Source organism: Erithacus rubecula (assembly GCF_903797595.1).
Source record: "Erithacus rubecula genome assembly, contig: SUPER_Z_unloc_5, whole genome shotgun sequence".
Lineage (NCBI taxonomy): Eukaryota > Metazoa > Chordata > Aves > Passeriformes > Muscicapidae > Erithacus > Erithacus rubecula.
The window spans coordinates 1,812,793-1,829,207 of NW_027635819.1; the positions used below are offsets into that span (position 1 = coordinate 1,812,793).

The 16,415-nt window shown below is 37.1% G+C and overlaps 1 protein-coding gene across 5 annotated transcripts in view; it reads right to left on the bottom strand.

Moving 5' to 3' along the window:
- The window catches only part of ZNF608 (zinc finger protein 608), a gene marked incomplete at its 3' end in the record, with an annotated part of 83,202 nt that overhangs the window by 37,578 nt on the left and 29,209 nt on the right, over nucleotides 1-16,415 (bottom strand). For all 5 annotated transcript variants that reach the window (XM_079331579.1, XM_079331580.1, XM_079331581.1 and 2 more), the window contains exon 3: nucleotides 9,053-9,308. In XM_079331579.1, the coding sequence (XP_079187705.1) occupies nucleotides 9,053-9,308 (256 nt within the window). The remainder of the gene's footprint in view (nucleotides 1-9,052; nucleotides 9,309-16,415) is intronic.

Genomic DNA, 16,415 nt, shown 5'->3' on the forward strand with positions numbered 1-16,415 from the left:
GTATCACATCTAAATAAAGGTGTCTGGCTGGAAATTGCTGGAGCCCAGGAGCCTTTTTTTTTTTTTAATCATTTTTTAATTGCTCAGTCCTGTAACCAGTGATTCTTCCTAATCTGAAGCTACATGAAATCTACCAGCACCTAGTGATTCTTCTGGATGAAACTGGCCTGGATGCAGACAAACTTGTAATGCCTTCACTGTCGAAGGTAAGAGTGACATTTTAATAAAATCTCTCAAGAAGTAGTATTAATTTATTGCAAAACTTTCTCCACAGAACCTACACTCTTCACTTTCAAGACTTTCAGAAAATTGTGGAGAATAACCTATAAAGCGACCTTCTTTTTAAAATCTGTAACACACTAGAAGTCATACTCTGCTAAAAATTGCCATCAGTGTCTCTCTTCCCTAAGGAAAACAGCTCCTTTGGTGAAACCTGAGACTCATCTTACTGTTTCTAAATCCCAGCTAGAGCAGGTCACACAGCCTCAGGGCTTTCAAAGATCCACAAAAGCCAGCTCAATATGAATGCAAGGTTAAGAAGCACAGGTTCAGTCACTGCAGGGGAAAGTAAACAGGCAGTAAAACATAATTACTTGCTTCAACCTACTTAAATGAAGAAGTTTTAAGTGATGGGAAAAAAAAAAAAAAAACCCACCTCTAGATTAATTGAAAATACATTAGGAACTACCCTCACTTGAAACTGATTTTCCACAACACTTACCCCCAGTGTTAGGGACTGGGTACAGAATTGCCATCTCCTGACAACTAATGTTCACTTCTATTTTATTAATCATTATACTATTAGCTAAATTACTAGTGAAATAGCAAATAGCCTGATCTAACACTCAAACAGAAACAAAAACAAAACTCAAACAAAACAAAATCCCTTAAATATATGAAGTACTGATGCAAGTGAAGGCCTAGTAAATAAACCTAACTGACATCTTAAAACAGGGGGAAAGGAAAAAAAAAGGGAAAAGAAGGCGTTTAAGGCTTTTCTTAAATATTCTTCTTTATTCTGATGAAATCTTTAACAAGGATGGTAAAAAATCTGCCCTTAAAAATTAATTCTACAGCCTTTTATTTCCATATCCCCTGTAAATTCTATTGAGCTTTAAATTTACAGCCAGTAAACACAAACCAGTGCTAATTTTGATGGACGTGTGTTTTGTTTTAGTTGATACTCCTTAAAAAAAAAATAAAACCCAACAAAAGAAAAAACAAAACAAAACAAAAAACAATCAAAAAAAACCCCCAAACCACCAGAAAACCCAAATTAAAGCAAAGTGCTCTAATACTAGCCTTTTGTTCTTCATCCCAGATGTTTCTAGGGGGTTTTATTACCCTAAATTTCATGGCACTTGGGGATATAAAATTGATGAACTTCAATTGTGCTTTCCATTGCAACACTACCTTTTGTAAATCAAGACCTACATTTTCAGTCTAAATCAAAAAAGCTATTTCCCTTGAGCTTTTCTTCTTTATATATATTCTTTTTCTTCTCCCTCAGCCTCAACATTTTCAACCTCTGTGTTTCCTGTCTCTTTTAGAACAAAAACATAACCAGTAATCTTTTATTAACCCTGAAGCTCAAAGGGCTCTTCACTGTTCAAAATTTATAATTGACTTTCTCCTTCTTCTTTTTGGATTACTACTTGCCACCAAAAATTCCAGATTAGTAGCTAGCTACTACTATATCAGTAGCAACTAAAAAGAATTACAAATATGCCTCAGAATACCAAAAAATAAGTGTCTACTATTTCTTAAAAAAACTAAAAGCTCCTTGTTAGGCCAACCACTGATCTTATACTGGAAAGTTAGTCCCAGTGCCAAAAGCAGCTCATGACGTAGCCTCAAACAGTGAAAAAAAAAGGATTATTTTTAAAATTTATATTAATCTGTATTAGTAAAACCATACAGTCTTACCAACTCCCTATCACCGCTGCAGAAGATTGGCACTGATTAGGAGTGTAGCAAAACTGGAATACAACAGCTTAGTCCTAGCTATTTAAACTACATATAAAATTAATAGTGACCAAGAGAACATCTTTATATAAGTGGATTAATCCCTGAAGCACACCAGCTAAAGATGCCATTTCAGTTGTGCTTTCATTCCCTACTCCAATGGTATTTATTTAGTAAGGAAACACTTGGATGCACACACACTTCATTAACAGCCATCTCTCCCCCTGCTATCTACAAATCCAAACATCACATGTTCCAAGTATTTCATACTGGAACAATCTCACTTCTAAGCAATCTGCTGCTACTGAGATTTTGCTTGTGAGCAATAAATGCTCAAAACTGTTGCTTTTCTTGAAGCAACTCCTTCAGTGTTCATAACCTTACTGCTTGAGCAAGCTCAGTTTCACATTCAAATAGCTCCAAGCAAATGTTTCCAATCTCAATTATCCTCCTTCCTTTTTCTAGGCACCCTCCCTGCCCCCATATGCTTGTTTGTAAAAGGGATAATTTTCTATGTATGTACAAGCAGCACAGGGAGTCTTCCTCTGTAGGAGTCTGGCAATATGCAGAGTTTTATGTAAGCACTGTCTGGAATTTGTTAAGTTTTTTCATCCTCTGCTTTGGGTTATACCAAGAGAATTACACCCAGATTCTCACTCAGTTGGAAAATGCAGCATTTGCCAGGTCCCTTTGGATAAGCTGCCTGTGAGTACCCAGGGTAAGTTAAGACAGTTCTGATGGTTTGGGTCAGTTATTGTGGCTCCACTTTGCTTAGCATTACATCAGTGTAGTAAGAGTGAACCAACAAGGGAAGCACTAGGCAGTAAAGCAGCACACATTCCTCCATGCAGCAGAGGCATTCAGCCTCTCTAAACAAATCTGTAGGACTAGCACTGGCTGGACCCTGTGGGGTGTTTATGTTCAAGGAGGAATGCCAAATACTTCTAACATTTAAATACCAAATTTGACATTTAACAGCACAGATTTCCTAAGTGCCTTTCTTTCAGTGTTGGTCTGCAGTCTTCAAAAATCTGAAGCATTGGTATTGGGAAGAAATGGAAAGGGTGAGGAGAGGCTTAACTTCTCTGTTGCACTTAGCCTAGAAATTAACAGTGGTTCTGTTTTCAACTCTTTTTTTTTTTTTTTTCCTTTACAGATCTTTGCTATTCTGTGGTGCTTTAAGCTTCAAACTTAAATTTATGTTTTATGAATGACTAATTGAAATTTTTGGGAAAAGGAGCTGTTTGCAACAGAATCAAAATTAAAGCCCAAGAAAATCAAAGTATCTCCCATCTCTCTTCCTCTGCCAGTAAGGACCAGCCATAAGGAATTTTGAATTTCTGCTTCAGTGATGTTTATACTGACATGATTTATGTACAGTTTACTGAGAACAAAGAGCCTGCAAAGGTTTGGTTATTGTGACCCAGCTGACTCAGGGCAACTCACTGAAGCTACATCACAACCATGTGCACCTGGTTCACAGAGTCAGTCCCAATGGTTTAAAAGCAATTGAGGGGCATCTGTGGATACTCTAAAATTATTATTTGCTTCATTTATTTTAGACGAAAATGGTATAAAACAGGCTGCAAGTAGTAGGCACTCATTGGCTCTAACATTGGCTAGCACTCTATGTTTCAAGGAAGTTCACAAGAAACATTGCAGAAGCCAGTTAGAGGACAATGCCAGAATTTATGTCCCTAAACAAGTGCATGCTCTGGTAAGGTCAGCCAAACAGCTGAAATGTTCAAAATGGCCCCTTCAGACATGAAAAACCTTGCTTTAACTACAGCTAAATCCATCTTGTGGTATGAATCCTACAACTCCTAAAACTTGTTTCAGCCTGAGTACATCCCAGATTCCTTCTGTGAAGTAGGTAGAGCTCCCACAAACCACAAACATTTTTATGCAAGGCTGTGGCTTTCCATTGTGAGATGCAGAGCATATCTCTTCTGCTACAAGTTTCCATGTAACATGTAATCCATGTCAGGCTCCAAGTGCCTGAGATAATACAATGAGACAGCCAAAGTCTATAAAAAAATCACATATTTAAAGCTTCCTTAAATCATCTGATTTACTGGGTCTAGCATCACATACAGTAGAAGGAGCAAAAATTAAACATAACATGCAAAACATAAATATAATTTTTTTTCTTGACAGATGGCATTTTGATAGTGAGTGGTGTTCATACTGGGTCAGCAGATGACTCATGCAGCAGGAGGAAACCACTGTACTTTAGGTGTTCTGTTAATATAGCTAGCCAAAAACCCTACTTATCTCCAAAAACCACTTCTCTGTAATGCAGACATAACAAAGCCTGATTTCTGAGCAGTAGTTATCTTTATGCTTCTGTCATGTAAACCCACAATTCTGATCTAAATACAGTGGTTAACAATACCCAACCCCTGTACTCAGCAAGTAAATGGTCTACATCACACAGAAATATAAATGCACCCAGTCCAAAACTGAGCCTCTTTTTTACAGCTGTATCACTTGGTTTAATAAAGCATTTTTCCACTCTCAATAAACCTTGCTTGAGCTCAAGACAACAGTGTGATTTAACATGTTTCTATAAATTTCTACGAATTGTTGTAATGTTCTTTGATAAAAATCTCTAATTTCTATATTTGTTTCCTTACATATTTGACATGGCTTTCACCATTAGCAGTTTCATTGTTTCATCATGCCTTTGTACTTGTCAAAGTAAGAAAATGTGCTTGTAAAACCACAAAAATTGCTAACAGGAATAAGAGGCAGCCAGACTACTCATTCTTCCAACTCTATTTCTGTTGACACATACACACCCTTACTTACACACACATGTACAAACACATATCTAACCAAAGATATTTAACACAGACTGTTCTTTCAAAGTAGTCTTTGCAAAACTAAGACCACATAGTAAGGCAGAGAGGAATCCACACTGGCTCTGTGCAAGCAATACCATTTTCAAAACAAACTATGCATGTTAGTTGCAAAAGTGGCAGTGGAAAACCCCATATACAACAAATACCAGCACGCCTCTTTGTCATCTAAGCCTTGTCCTTTCTAATAAATTTCTCTAAAAATTCTGCCAAATTGTGTCAGAACTGGCTGCATGATAAATTTGGAATCCCCTAGAAATGATCCCATCAGGTTTCTGAGATCCAGCAAATCCCTGTTTCTTCTATTTGGCAACCAGTCTCAAGTTACAAAGACCAAGAAGCTAACCCTGATTGAAAACCACAACTCATTTCCCCATTATTTCTTACTGAGCAAAGCAGGTTGCACCTGATCTGCACAAAGAGGAAGAATGTCACCACATGCAGACAGCTCGTTCTGCACACGAAGGCAGCAAGGGCTGTCCCCTATGCAATTTTCAGGAAAAGAAGGCATCATCAGTACTGCTGGTTCCCACTTAAAGGCAGACTACTACTAGATGCAGAACCAAAACCAGGACATGACCCAGGGCAACTGTGTGGGAGAAGCTGAACAAAAGCGTGAGCTCCAAGCAATTTACAAAGTTGGTTGGTGGTTTCCTTTTTTTCTAGGTCATTTTTATTTCCTCCAGGCAGCAAGCAGAAATTATATTGCTTGCCTAGAAATTGTTTACCCAGAAGATAATCATGCAATTTAGCAAGCACCTGATGCAAGATAAACTTTTTTCTCATTATAGCAATAGAGAGTTTCAGCAGCTGTTTCCCAGAACGTCAGGATAACCAACCAAACCAAAATACACACTCCAGTTAGCACTACCAAACTGCTTTCTGTGAAGGATTTTCCTGCAGATAGCTTCTGGTGTCAAATATCCACATCAGCTGCCAGTTTCAGGTTGACTTGCCCACATAATCATTTCTCTCTCTTCTCCCACAGGCTAGCCTCACACAGTCCCTTCAGTGCTGTTTCACAGCCATTACCACCACTTTGGACACACCACCAAGTTATATCCAAAAAACAAGAATGTTATGCAGATGACAATGCCTATGGCATAATTAGGTAGCAATTAAACACTACACAACTTAGTGGAGCAACTGAGAAATGCCTCTGTGATAACCAGCAGTCTCAGTCAATTGCAGGAGTAACCACCTAGGGTTAGTCACCACCCCCTGTAATTAAATATCACAGAGTTCAGATGCCAGCTTCCCTCTACACCTCTAAAGATTAAAACACACTGGGAAAAATGTCAGATTTATTAAATCAAGTCAACTAAATAGAGTGGTGTGGAAGTAATGAAAAGAGCTGTAACAATGCCCTTTTTGATCTTTCAGAATTTTGTCTGAAATCCAGTATTGCTTTCTTCCCTTGCCTCCCACCCTTGGAGTGATTATCTTAAAAATATGACTCATAAGCCTCAATATCATCCTTCTTCTGATCTCAAAGAACAAATGCAACAGAATGTGACAACTTCCTCAACATACATAAAAGAAAACTGGTTATTTCAGATACCATCATAACAGGAATTCTCAATGTATACCTTCTATTTTATAAAGCATGTATTACATTTGTGCTAATAATGAGTTCTGCATAAACTATTTGATTTTATCTTTCTCCACTCAGGCTACTATTCCTGTTGTAATAACTGTGATTCACCACATCCTTTCTGTATTTGCATTCCCTCAACTAGTTGTTGCAGCACACCAAAGCTGCTCAGCAGCACATTTGGCTCCTATGAGTATTCAGCCAGCCTACAAGCCTATCTTTATCACCTCACAACTCATTTTACAGAGTGGCTAAACTAGAGAGAAAATAACTCAAAGATCTCAAAAGACAAGCCAGGATTAGAAATTTTCATGCCTTCCTTAGCTTCTTTGAACTGTTTTATGTTAAGAAGCTATGGGATATATACACAGCCAGAGAAATGTCAGTTTGCATATGTTTTTTTATTAAGTTTTGGAAACCAGTAAAGGGAGTAAAAACTAAAGAAACACGTGAAAATTACAAAAGTAATTTGTATGTCATTATTTACATCAAGATGGTTTTAGATGTGCCTAGCTACGAAGACTTTGGTTAGAGTAAGCAGAATTTGCACCCGTTTAGGCAAGGTTGTGTTCTGCCCTAAAGTCAAAATCAGGACTCAAGAAAATGAGTATCTGATTTTTTTTTTCCTATTAAAAGTGAAAAGAAAACCCATCTGTACACTGTTTCTTAGAATTTGGCAGAAACGGCTCCATGAACATGTCATTAAGTTTGAAAATACGTAAATATATATGTGTGCCCCAAACATCAAATCCTCATTAAAATGCAAAAATCGTCATTAGGAAATAATTTTTCTTAATACAGTGTTGATTGCAGGCTCTAGGATAAAACAGTCACATTTATATTATTTTCATCAGTCAGCAGGGTCTGAAACACTCAAACATGAAGAGCATGGTACAAACCACACAATATGATATCATATCAACTATCTTCAGTCTCTTAATCTACACTCCAGCTATATTTCTGGAGTATTTTAGAATCCTGTTTTATCTATGTTTGTAGTCACTCATAGCTGTAGTGTTCCCAAAGAGTGTTTGTAAAGCTATGAAAACAGTTTCGCTCAAACATGCCATCCATGAATTGAGTAGTTTCAGAAAATTGTTCTAGACAAACTAGGAAAAGGCTGAGGGAGTTAATTTCCATTAACTAACAAGAGTTTTTAAACCATTAGAGTGCTGAGATACTGGTAAATGGAATGTCACCCTGACCAGAATGCACTTTTTTTAATACTTCATTTCTGGTGCCAAACCTTTAGCAAGGAAAGCCTCTTAAATTCAGTGGGGGTCAGAAGTTTAGTTTATTCAGCAAGAATAACACTATTAACAGCTACTGCTCCTTCATGTCAACACAGTTAACACCCACACATTCCAACTCTGGTTAATACAGGCCAGTCAAGAAAGATTGGAGTTGCTAAGGGCAGTCATCTCTGCAGGGAAAATTTAAAACAGAATTTATACCGTGCTTTAAAAACAATCTAAAAGAATCAATCTACCTTATGAATCCGCTGTAGACATACACAGAGAGAAAGATGGATGGATGAAAGCATATAAAAGCAAGTAAATCTGACTCTCTCTATTGATTTTTGAGAGGACAGAGCAGAGCACTTTGTGGGGTCTTATATATCACTGCAAAGGACGAAATGCCATTGTGCATATGGTCTGAAGCACGTCAGGATTTATCATGAAGCCATGCACTGCTGCATTCTGTCATTATATCGTTTTGTAAATAATCTTGTTCTCACTGTTGAGGAAGGTAGATCACTAAAAATTAAATTACCCTCAAAAGAAATGTAAGAACTATCACAGGAAGATTTTCATACAGCTATAAATGAAAACATCTGCTATTGTTAAATGAAAAATTGCAGAAGTTTAGTGTACACACACAGTGTTTCTAGCAGGAGAAAGCTGGTATTTTAATAATGAGCTTTTGAAATCCAAAATGGAAAAATCTGCATATCACAGAATAATCCTCTTCCTACTTTGTCCTAAATCATAGCAAATCAACATTTAGTGTTCCCCAAAGCTCTCCAACACTCCTACTTGGACAAATGTCTTCAAAAGACATTAAAGAAATCAGTTTGGTGATAGCACTTCTTTACCACGTGGAACACTTTTCTTCAAGGCTGAAAGCTTTCCTCTTAAAGCATATTTTATATAACTAAAATGCAAAAATAATCACATAAAATTGAATTTTCGCAGGGTCTCTGGGGCCTCTATTGTTATGTAATGGTGGCATTGCTTACCAGCTGAAATATTCAGCTAAGTTTTCATCTAAACTATTCATATATCCACTCCCATCACACAAACACCCCCTCAAGATGTACATTTAAATGGCACATTTATGCTACTCTATTAGCAATTTGTTCATACTTTTTCTTAATATAGCAAGAGGAAACAATTCTATTATTAACTGGGGTTACATGGTAGGTAATATGGAAAACAGAGCTGCTTTAAATAATGGAAAGACCTGCCATTTGTTTTTAAAATGAAAGCTCACTAGCTGAACTGTAAAGCTGAGACTGTCACAGTATATAATGGTGTCCCAGCAGATCAGCAAACCTTTAGCTAGCACCCAGGCAGACACAGCACATATTGACGACATATCTGAGACAAACCTAATGGAAAAAACAATTTACCTTCTTCAGTTTCATGCCACACAATTCCTTCCAAGTTCACGCTGGTCCCAGGCTCACAGGGTCCAAGGCATTCGGGTTCTGTTACTACTCCAACCTCGCAGGTATTGACACCCACTGAACGCGTCCGTACCAAAAGCTGCTCGACTGGTGCTGCAATATTGGATGAGGATGGGGAAAAGTAGGAGGGCAGAATCTGAGGTGTGATACTGCTGGAAATCGGAGGTGGAGGTGCAGGCACTGTAAACAGGGGATCAACCTGAAAACAACAGACAAACTTACTATAATGGTGCTGTGAGCGTTAAAAAAATAAAAATAATAATAATAAAAAACCCCAAAAACATAAATTAAATTTTTAAAAGTAATAGACAGCCCAATTTGCCAAGACTGCATTTCTTTATGTAGGGATTTGGTGTATAACATGCAATTTCAGTCTTATGAGTTCAGATTTTTTGTCATTCGCCCAAATGCTGCTGAGGAAAAAGTAAATACAAAAATATCTATCATACATACTAAACAACACAACTTGCTAAGTTTCTACTAGACTATTCCCTTTGTCATAGACTGTTAGAATGAAATAATAATAAGTTTTTAAAACAATGAGTAATTTTAATTTTTTCTTGGCACTGACAGAGACTGATTTGTGGATGAAAATTAATTTTGTGAACTGGGCACTTAATTTTCTATTTAAAGAAAGACATTTATAAAGACAGGTACGACAACACAAATGTTATTCTTTCATGTGTATCATTGAGAAATTACTAGTTGGAACAATTCTAACATCCATATGGTATTTCATTCTGGCTCTAAGGTCCCTTGTCCCATAAAAGACAGCTAGACAAGGATATGAGCATGCCCAGTCAGCTAGCTAAAACACCTGGAACTCATGTTCATTTGGCCCACTGGATCACAGACATCACAAGAAAGAAATATATTTACAAAAAAAATCACACTTCAACCTAATGATATTTTTTTTTATGTATCTGCTTTTCAGCTACATTGAAATAGATGATCAAATGTCTTCAAGACTATGCTGTTTCTAATTTTGGGACCTCACAAGAAGACTCAACAGAAAAGGCATAATGACTCACTGTACATCATCTAGGTTTTGCTCAAATGTATCTTAAGTTATCAAATAAATAACCTATCAAAGTTCATTTTGCCTTCTTGTAAAGCAAAATGGGGATACAAAGCAAAGGACAGACTTAATGGTATTATACATGTATCTTAGATCAGCAAACTTCGTCACTTATCATTACGAGAAAATAAATTAACAAATTAGGAAGAACTTTTTAAAAATTGTAACAATTGTTACCATTGGCCTTCATAACAATTCTGTCGTTTTAGCATTATTCATAGATGCAAACTGAGAGCCAAGGCTTTTAATCATGTGTGCAAGCCTTATGTGTGCTCAATAATTCTCAATACCTTTGTACAAATGTTTTGCATGATCTTTGTATGACCAGTCTGGATTTAATCTCAGTTGTATGAGAACTAAGCAGGAGAGGGGAAGGATGTATAACCACAGTCTTATCCAGGGTATTCCTCATTTGGAGGGTATTCTTTTTATTGAGAATTAAATCTTCAGGTTAAAGGTAAACAAACAAACAAACCAAATTAAAAAACCCAAACAAAACAAAAACAACCAAACAAACAACCATAAACAAGGGGAACCGTGTCAGCACCTGCCCAGCCACAGTTCAGGAGCTCTCAACACACCTTAGAGACCACAAGAGAACTGGAGTCAGCAACTGGCAGGTAAATGGAGCCTAGCACTTGGGAAAAGAGAAGCCACATCCCATTACAAACCCAAAAAATGCTGATGAACAGCCTGTTTGACAGTTTACATGGTGCTCTGCAAAGCTGCACAAAACCTCCATCTACACATGCAACACCATTCTTCCATAAAAGAGACTCATCACAAAACCAGAGGAAGAAAAATCCAAAGTGTTTTCCGCGGTCATGTAGCCAATGTTTTAATGAATATAGGCTAAATTGACAGATGTGTTTTCCATTTTTTACTGTTATAAACAGTTAGGGGAGCTAACGAAAGCATGGATCTGACAGTGTATCCTATTAAGTTCTTTGTTACAAATATTTGTGCTCAGTTCTGGCTTATTTAGACCTGCTAATAAACGTTCATGTTTTCCACTCAGGACAAGGCCAAATAGGGATGCTTGCACCAAATGGGGGTGTTTCTCTGTGAATTAAAATGCTAAACCTGTGGCTGAGAAATAAGTGGACACTTACTGTCATTGAGGTACATATTCATTGCACAAGCATGACCTTAGTCACAAGAAAAAAAAATATACTAAGCTTAAACATTGCTCCAGATTTCCATGTTTTAAAATTATCCCATCCTGTTTGATAATCATAACAGCACTGCAAAGTGGTGGTTCCTAGAGATCATTGTGGTGACACAATTGTTTTCATGAATTCTCCAAAGGGCACTGATGTAAGCTATTAGAGGCAAAGAGAGGCAGGAAGGCCGCCATCTCCAGTGCAAAAAAAGACACATAAGACTAACATCTGGTGATGGCAGTCTGTCAAAATGAGGAAAGTTAATGTCAAGAACAGATGCTCTGCAGTTTCTCACTGTTATTTTTTCATTATTATTCCCAGGTGTTGGCGCATACTGAGCAGTAGCCTTGCTGTTTATCACACAAGAGATTCCAATATGAGATTGAAAATCTGAATCTGAAGGTTATTTACATAGATGCTCTCTAGACACACAATCAAAGGAGTACAAAGAGACAGAAATATTCAAGCAATATTTTCTTCACCTGATTCCAAGAGCTTTTGAGAGCTGATTGGTGACAAAGGCTACAAAGCTGCAGTGTTTTTCATGGCAGTTTTCCACTGCCAAGTGTTTGATGGTATCAGGGAGCCATGATGCTTAGTAGCAGAAAGCTCACAGAAAATGAAGACTGCCTGCCAAGCAATGTAGTCACTGCTCCTTGGAGCAATCCTTTATCTGAACATTTACCAAAAAGGAAAAAAAGGGAAAAAAAAAAAAAAAAAAAAAAAAAAAAAAAGATGTGATTTGGTGGCTGTATAACATTCACCAATAGGAAGAAGCACACATGGAAGAGAAAGGAAATATCGACAAGAAATTGGCAAGACTTTCTAGTACATTCAGTTACTCAGGCACTTTGCATGCTGGAATCAAGTTCTGTGCAGCAAAACTCACCTTCCTGATTTAATGAAATGTCTTTGAAGATATATTTCAACAATAACATAGTCTACCTATCTAAGACCAAAGTGGGTCATACACTACTGCAGTGTCATCCACCAGGTGATTTTGAAATGTACATGTCAAAAGCCATTTAATCCATCTACCAACAGAGACAGGAGAAAGGCAGAGGAGCAGCTTTCAGGCTAAGTACAGGCTCTTCCCAGAAAGCACTGCTTTTTAAATGGAGAAAAAAAGAAAAATCTACTGTAAGCATTCCCAGTGGGAATGTCTGCCCTAATAGAAAGAATGTGAAAAGAAGATCTGAATCCTATTATAGGATCTAACTGAAAAACCAAGCCTAGCCCTTTGCAAACCTAAATCCTCCATCTAAAAGACAGCAACATAAAGACAGAAAAGACTAAGAAACTTCCAACCTTGAAAATTACATTGACAAGTTCTTTGGAGTTATGAATTAATACTTCACAGAATCATTGTGTTGGGGAAGGAAAACAGGAAATAAAGGAATTCAGCCCTATCTGGAAGTTTTGAAGCCTACAAAAAAACCCCTACAATCCTGCTTTCTATAGATTTTATGGTGAAAAGGAGACTGGCTTGTTTATACATAAAGTATACTTGCCTCTATCTTAATTTTCTAAAGCAACAGTGACCCTAGAAGACCTCATTGTAATCTCATGCACAGCATCATAAATCAGAAGCAATTTTAATGAAATTAATCTAACTGCTTTGGAAGAGAAGAAATATGGGAGGATGCGACATGAGAAAAATGTCTGTGTGCTCAGAAGCGTGTCTGCACTAACAGACATCTCACCAATTTTTAACTCTCCTCTTGCTACAAACCTTGCCCCACAGAGAATTTACATATTAAAAACCTAAAGCTATTCCTTCATATTCTAACATGTAACAGAAATTGCCGCTATGAAGAATCTCCATTTTGCCTGAAAGGTCTCATTTTAATCTTAGTTCAGTATTTCTTACCTATAAATCATATCAGAGGCCAACTCAGAAGCATTGTGGCACAATGCTTAACAGAACTGATTTTTTTTTTCTTCAAATATTCTGCATCAAATTGTTGGAGGGAAGAAAGGTCAGTGCCATAAAGGACAGCATGGAAAAAAGAAACACTGTAAGACACAGAGGTAGAAAGGAATTTCTGCCATAGGACAGACATATCTATTGCATACTTTACATTCAAAGCTCAAGAAGGTCAGAGGTACTAAGAAAATTGCTTATTTTGGTGACCTTAGCTGAGAATCACAAGAGCTTAAATGTAAAAGAATGATGAAGATTATTCATGAAGAAATTTCATCCAAATTTCATACTTTGAAACCTTTCTTAGAGAATAATATTTTTCCTTAAAAATGTTTGTGCTTTACAAATATTGTACCATGAACAAGAAACCTGATGGATAATTGTGTTGAACTGATAACACAAGTAGCATCTACCTGCAATTTCCAAGTATTTTCTACTCTTAACATTATCTTCTCCACTTCAATCAACTGAGTAGTTGGAGAGAGCAAAAAGACATCAACAGAACTGTCACTTTTTTTTTCTAGTAAAGCCTCAAATCACTCACATCTGAAATGATTTGAAAATTCTGAACAGTTGCTATTAAGGAAAAAAAGTCCACTTAAAACTCTTATTCTGCTACTAAGTTTCCAATACAGGGAACAAGGAAATTAAGTCCTTCTGGTACCAAAGATATTCTTTGCCACTCACATCAGCCACATTAACCAGCACATAGAGTTCTGCAAGCTCATGTTTTGATAGCTGCATGGTCTTTTTATATTGTGACCTCCAGACCTCCACAGACCTTATGTGACATTATGGAACTGCAGCACCTCCACCGACATGAAAATGCTAGTATTTTATTTTTAGAACACTATTAATGAAGACTATGATGAAAAGTCAAAGTTCAGAGTAGGGTCTAATGCAGCACAACAGTGATGAACAACAGGTAAGGAAACTTCCTTGTCCTCTCCTGGATCTCCTATTCTAGCTCAGATGAGTGGGATTTCCCAAGCCATTCACCCATTTTACTGTGAGAAAAATTAGCATTTGACAGCTGCCAGTGACATCCTTTTGCCAAGGCTTCGCCTGAAAAACTGTATGTCAACTCTAATGCTTGGCAGAGTTCTGGGAGGATGCCCAGATCACCACCTGCAAATTTCTGGTAGAGACATTCCTCCTCATTCAGCCTACGTAAATCACAATCGTTGAGATAATTGTCTCTAGAATACCTTACTGCATTGAATCCTGATTTCTCCTGGTCAATCTGCACTTCCAAACTTTTCTTCAGTCAGCCAGTAAGCTTTGCTAAGCTTTAATACAAAATAAACAAGTACTAAAACTCACTCAAGATACCTATCCTATGTAGAGAGGTACACAATTCCACAATCAAGAAAGAAATTATTCTAAATAGTAAAGGAAGAAATTACTCTGTATTGCCTGGGGCTAGATAGACTGCATAATGATGCCCAGTACCTGTCAGTATCATGCAACTGAATATCGTTTAAAAAAAGTGAGGATTACATACTGCTTTATGAACTTTTATGAACCTTCAGAAGCTTTTCATTTAAACAATGGCACTCACTTCTTTTTATTCTAAAGTTTCTGCTACACTCAACCTTCCAGGTTTTGAGCCTGGAAATAAATATGATATTTGCTTACATAGGTCTCACAGCATTATAAATAAATATTATCCCCAGTTTTTCTATGTTTATTTCTAGTACATGTGAGACTTCAACCTGGGGAAGGAAGTATGGTTGCTCTGGGACACATCAAGACTCCAAGCGACCAAGGAAAATTTTCTCAATTGTATACAGGAAAATAATGTTTAATTTGATTGCATCATCATTTAACTGCTCCACTGCAAATTTTAGTTCTTAATGTCCACAGAAATAATGACCCTGTGACTTCAAAGCAGAAGTTCACCAGTTCCAAAGGATGGTTTCAGTTACTTGATGATGTGACCACAGTCTGGTGGAAACGCTGCCATGTCGGCCATTCCAGAGTACAGAAGACATTCAATAAAACACTGTGAGTTTTTCCAGAGCTCCAGTACAATATATAATAAAGTGGCAACAAAACACAGAAGAGAAATGGCTTATTTGTACTTTTTTTCCACTTGCATGTCAATAGCCCACTCTTGCCTTTTACCCATCTGCTGGCCACTCACTTTGAGAGTGCAAAGTTTTCCACATTATGACTGAGGCCGTCGCTTCCCGAATTCAATGAATTTTTGTCAGGAAAAATTGTCTAAATTAATAATTTATCTTCCAAAAGCTTGTGAAGAGCCTTCTGTAACCCTCATGAAATAGAATTGAAGTTCCTTGATGGTCTATGCTTACCAAAAGCCTTTATGAGCCTGACTACATTCTTATGGACAGCACTTTTTGCATGTTCTGAAAATCGAGCACTTGACTTAATGGCCCCATATTCATTGATGTCTACAGGCCCCAGAATTTTTAATTTAAAAAGCCCTTAGGCTTTTTAGTAAGACATGTGGGTCTTTGACTAACATATTCCTATATTTTTGCCTTGGAGGTCTCCTTCTTGTGCTTTTTGATAGGGCACAGAAGCCATATCAGTTATTTTTTTTCTCTAATCCTTAGACATTAAATATTCACAGTATCAGCTACAAACACTACCAAGTATAGGATATTGTGTCCTAATTTTATTTAAAGAAGACAAGAGTATTATTACTTTCAGGAATGGGACGTACACATTCATGATTATTTAGCAAGTCACTAAAGGAAAGACTTCTAAAATGACCTTTCAGCTTTCCTTTTCATTGTGACAGTTCAACTGAAAAAAGAGCTGAAGCACCATTGTTTAGCTCTCCTTGAAATTACCCACTGCTGGATATTTAGTTAAAATCTTTATTCTTAAATGCAGTCTGATCTATTTACAGTGCCTTCAGGAAAGACAATTTATGACAAGTGTTTTTTTTCCTCCCAACTGGTGTACACTTTCACTGGTATAAATCCAGAGTAGGTCCACTGTAGAGTAACTGTGGGCAACTGTAGTGGTTGTTTCAGCAGGGAGAGAGCTCTCTTCAAATAAGAGAGCTCTAAAAAAATTCCAAAAATAATACATGTACAGTAAACATCTTTTAAATAAAAATAATCTTTGAGGGGACAAAGCCACTAATATGTGTTCCCTCTGAATTAT